The 4212-nt window shown below is 61.7% G+C and overlaps 1 protein-coding gene across 1 annotated transcript; it reads left to right on the plus strand.

Annotated features, from left to right (window-relative positions):
• Nucleotides 1-1587: 1587 nt before the first annotated feature.
• On the plus strand, nt 1588-3703 carry g0s2 (G0/G1 switch 2). Its single transcript, XM_052034872.1, has 2 exons — nt 1588-1765; nt 3201-3703. Exon 2 carries the CDS (start codon nt 3208-3210, stop codon nt 3481-3483), a length of 276 nt encoding a protein of 91 aa, XP_051890832.1. The 5' UTR covers nt 1588-1765; nt 3201-3207; the 3' UTR covers nt 3484-3703.
• The last annotated feature ends 509 nt before the right edge of the window (nt 3704-4212 follow it).

Raw genomic sequence — 4212 nt, forward strand, 5'->3', positions numbered from 1 at the left:
AGCAGACTCACCCGCTGAGTCAGTGAGGCCACTGGCGGCCGCTCTTCCCGCGCCCGCTCGCTCTCTCGTCACCGTGGCTTCTGTTCATTTCCTCCTCGTCAACAGTTCAGGTTCCACACATGGAACCTGTCGTAACCCGGGACTTCCTCACGGTCGGTGCCTGGCACTGTAGTCAGGGTGTGGGAAGGGCAGCGGATAGTGACGGGTGGGGGAGATGGGGGGTTGGGAGTGCATAGGGTGGGGGGAGGGAGTGGGGAGGTGGAGGGAGTGGGGGGAGTGCACGGGGAGAGGGAGTGGGGGTGGATGGTGAGGCAGTGGGAGGAAGGTGGAGGGTGTGGGAGTGGGGGGTGGAGAGTGAGAGAGTGGGGGAGTGCATGGGGAGGGTGAGGCAGTGGGGAGGTGGAGGGTGATGGAGTGGGGGGGTGGAGGGTGAGCCAGTGGAGAGGTGAGGGTGAAGGGTGAGGGAGTGGGGGGTTACAGGGTGAGGGGAGGTGGAGGGTGAGCGGGGGGTAGAGGGTGAGGGGGTGGAGGGTTGAGGGGAGGTGGAGGGTGAGTGGAGGGGTAGAGGGTGAGGGGGTAGAGGGTGAGGGAGTGGAGAGGTGAGGGAGGTGAAGGGTGAGGGAGTGGGGGGGGTACAGGGTGAGGGGAGGTGGAGGGTGAGTGGGGGGGTAGAGGGTGAGGGGGTGGAGGGTTGAGGGGAGGTGGAGGGTGAGTGGAGGGGTAGAGGGTGAGGGGGTAGAGGGTGAGGGAGTGGAGAGGTGAGGGAGGTGAAGGGTGAGGGAGTGGGGGGTTACAGGGTGAGGTGAGGTGGAGGGTGAGTGGGGGGGTAGAGGGTGAGGAGGTGGAGGGTTGAGGGGAGGTGGAGGGTGAGTGGAGGGGTAGAGGGTGAGGGGGCAGAGGGTGAGGGAGTGGAGAGGTGAGGGAGTGGGGGGTTACAGGGTGAGGGGAGGTGGAGGGTGAGTGGAGGGGTAGAGGGTGAGGGGGTGGAGGGTGAGGGAGTGGAGAGGTGAGGGAGGTGAAGGGTGAGGGAGTGGGGGGGTACAGGGTGAGGTGGAGGGTGAGTGGGGGGGTAGAGGGTGAGGGGGTGGAGGGTGAGGGAGTGGAGAGGTGAGGGAGGTGAAGGGTGAGGGCGTGGGGGGGTACAGGGTGAGGTGGAGGGTGAGGGGGGGGGTAGAGGGTGAGGGGGTGGAGGGTGAGGGAGTGGAGAGGTGAGGGAGGTGAAGGGTGAGGGAGTGGGGGGGTACAGGGTGAGGTGGAGGGTGAGTGGGGGGGGTAGAGGGTGAGGAGGTGGAGGGTGAGGGAGTGGAGAGGTGAGGGAGGTGAAGGGTGAGGGAGTGGGGGGGTACAGGGTGAGGTGGAGGGTGAGTGGGGGGGTAGAGGGTGAGGGGGTGGAGGGTGAGGGAGTGGAGAGGTGAGGGAGGTGAAGGGTGAGGGAGTGGGGGGGTACAGGGTGAGGTGGAGGGTGAGTGGGGGGGTAGAGGGTGAGGAGGTGGAGGGTTGAGGGGAGGTGGAGGGTGAGGTGGAAAGTGAGAGGGTGGAGGGTGAGGCAGTGGGGTGAGGGTGAGGGAGTGGAGGGTGAGGGGGAGGGTGCAAGGCTGCTGCCTCCTCCCCTCCCCTCACTGAGGCTGAGCCCGGGGGAGGAGCCGCGGGATCGGGCGGCGACAGCGTGGACGCGCGGGGCGCGGCCACGAGCCATTGGCCGGGATAAAAGCGGCGCCGCTGCCCCGGGCCGGGACGGAGCCGCACCGACCGCAGCAGCGAGCAGGTGAGCCCGGGCTCCCGGCGGGGACCTCCCGCACCCGCCGCCCGTCACCCACCGCCCGTCACTCACCGCCCGTCACCCACCGCCCGTCACCCACCGCCCAGCACCCACCGCCCGTCACCCACCGCCCGTCACCCACCGCCCGTCACCCACCGCCCAGCACCCACCGCCCGTCACCCACCGCCCAGCACCCACCGCCCAGCACCCACCGCCCGTCACCCACCGCCCGTCACCCACCGCCCGTCACCCACCGCCCAGCACCCACCGCCCGTCACCCACCGCCCGTCACCCACCGCCCAGCACCCACCGCCCGTCACCCACCGCCCAGCACCCACTGCCCAGCACCCACTGCCCACCGCCCGTCACCCATTGCCCAGCACCCACCGCCCGTCACCCACTGCCCAGCACCCACTACCCACCGCCCGTCACCCACCGCCCGTCACCCACTGCCCGAGCATCTGCATTCACCGAGCGCCAACCTTGCCCCGCACCTCTTGCACACAGGCAGCACAGCAAGATCCCAGAGGTGGGACAAGAGCTGCGGATGGACCTCCCCTGGAGATGGAGAACCCCACGGGCTTCTCCATCCCAGCCGAGGAGGCAAAAGGCAGCACCCCCGGCGGTGCTGAGCCTCACCACCGACTCGGGTTCGATCCCCACCCCCAACGCTGTCTGTGTGGAATTTGCACATTCTCCCTGTGACCGCGGGGGTTCCCCCGGGGGCTCCGGTTCCCTCCCACACCCCAAAGTTTGCGTTGGTGGGTTAATTGAGTGTCAGCACAGATCTCCTGCTCACTTCACTGAGGAGCTGACTGATTTGGCAAAAGAAAGTTACACCTCACAAGGAGCCCACCTCTTCTCAGGTGGTCCCTCAGGAGGGAGGGTGACCTGCACCCACTCTGGTTCTGAGGTGCCTGACAGGGCCAATGAGAGAAGAGCAGATGCCACAGGAAGGGCAGGGGGCTCGGTCCACCCCCCCCCCCCCCCCCCTTACCCTGGGCTTCTTTTCCCCACGCCAGTAAAAGCTCTTGGTACCTTACTGTATCTGGTGAGCTGCCTGGAGTGAAGGTGGACTCTGATGGAATTCACCAGTGCCGCCTGTCTGGCTGTCTGGGGAAAGGGATATTTGAAGATCAAGGGCTTGAACCCAGCACTGAGCTCATGGCTAACATAACTGGGAAAGTAGCTTTTAATTAGCCTCTACCAGGGAATGTGCACAGTCTGTGACAGGTACAAGGACCAGGTTGTACAAGGACTAGGTCCTGACCCAAAACGTTGACCGCCTGCTTTTCTCCATGGATGCTGCCTGGCCTGCTGAGTTCCTCCAGCATCATCATGTTTTTCATCCAGATTCCAGCATCTGCAGTCCCTTGTTTCTCTAGGTTGTAATTGTTTTGTAGTGTTTGGGGATTATCAACATTCTTGCATTTTATTCCAGAGCCAAGATGGAGATGATGAGCGAGTTGATCCCTTTTGCTCGGGAGATGCTGAACCAACGGCCCAACAGGAAGATGCTGAAGATCTACGCGGTGGGCACAGTGCTGGCGTTCCTCGGGGTGGTGGTTGGGCTGGTCGAGACAGTGTGCTCCCCGTTCACATCGAGTGAGGGAGGGGAGCAGCTGCAGGAAGCCCCACTGCCCCGAGCCCAGCACAAGGAGCCGCACAAGCAGAATGAGAAGGAGGAGCCAAGCCCAATACGGCACCGGAAACATGCCTCCTGACCCTCCCGGAGAGGCAGGAGGGCGCGGGGCTGCAGAGCAGCCTCCAGGGACTGGGCTACTGATCCGCTCGGAACTCAAGTACAAGTTTCGGTAGAAGGTCTGCAGTTTGCTGCTGTGCAGCAGAGTTGTATCTTTATACCATTCTGGTATCCTGTAAATATGTTTTTTATATATTGGTATATTGCACATATGCATTTTTGCATTCAATAAACTGGCATTTTTTAATCAAATATAAAAATATGTGAACCTGTCTAATTGCTTAGAACTTGCAGTCAGTCACAGTGAACCCCCCACAACAGGTACTGAGAGAATGGAGTCAGATGTATCGTGGATGGACTTGGACATCCACAGACTCAAGGCATGCACTTAAGGTGAGAGGGGAAAGTTCAAAGGAGATGTGCGCAGCTAGTTTTTTTTACACAGAGTGGTGGGTGCCTGGAATATGCTGCCAAGGGTGGTGGTAGAGGCTGATACAATAGAGGGGTTTAGGAGAGGCTCTTAGCTAGGTGCATGGATGTGCTGGGAATGGAGGCAATGTGGACATTGTGCAGGCAGAAGGGATTAGTTGGGCATTTAATTACTGGTTTAATTAGTTTGGCACAACATTGTGGGCCGAAGGGCCTGTCCCTGTGCTGTACTGTGCTGTGTTCTATTTTGATGGGATATTCCCTCGTGCTTTAGGAAGCAAGTGAGACATCTGCAAACAGCAAGTTCCCACCAACCTGACCT

This window comes from Pristis pectinata, chromosome 20 (genome assembly GCF_009764475.1).
Source record: "Pristis pectinata isolate sPriPec2 chromosome 20, sPriPec2.1.pri, whole genome shotgun sequence".
In the NCBI taxonomy this organism is placed as follows: Eukaryota; Metazoa; Chordata; class Chondrichthyes; order Rhinopristiformes; family Pristidae; genus Pristis; species Pristis pectinata.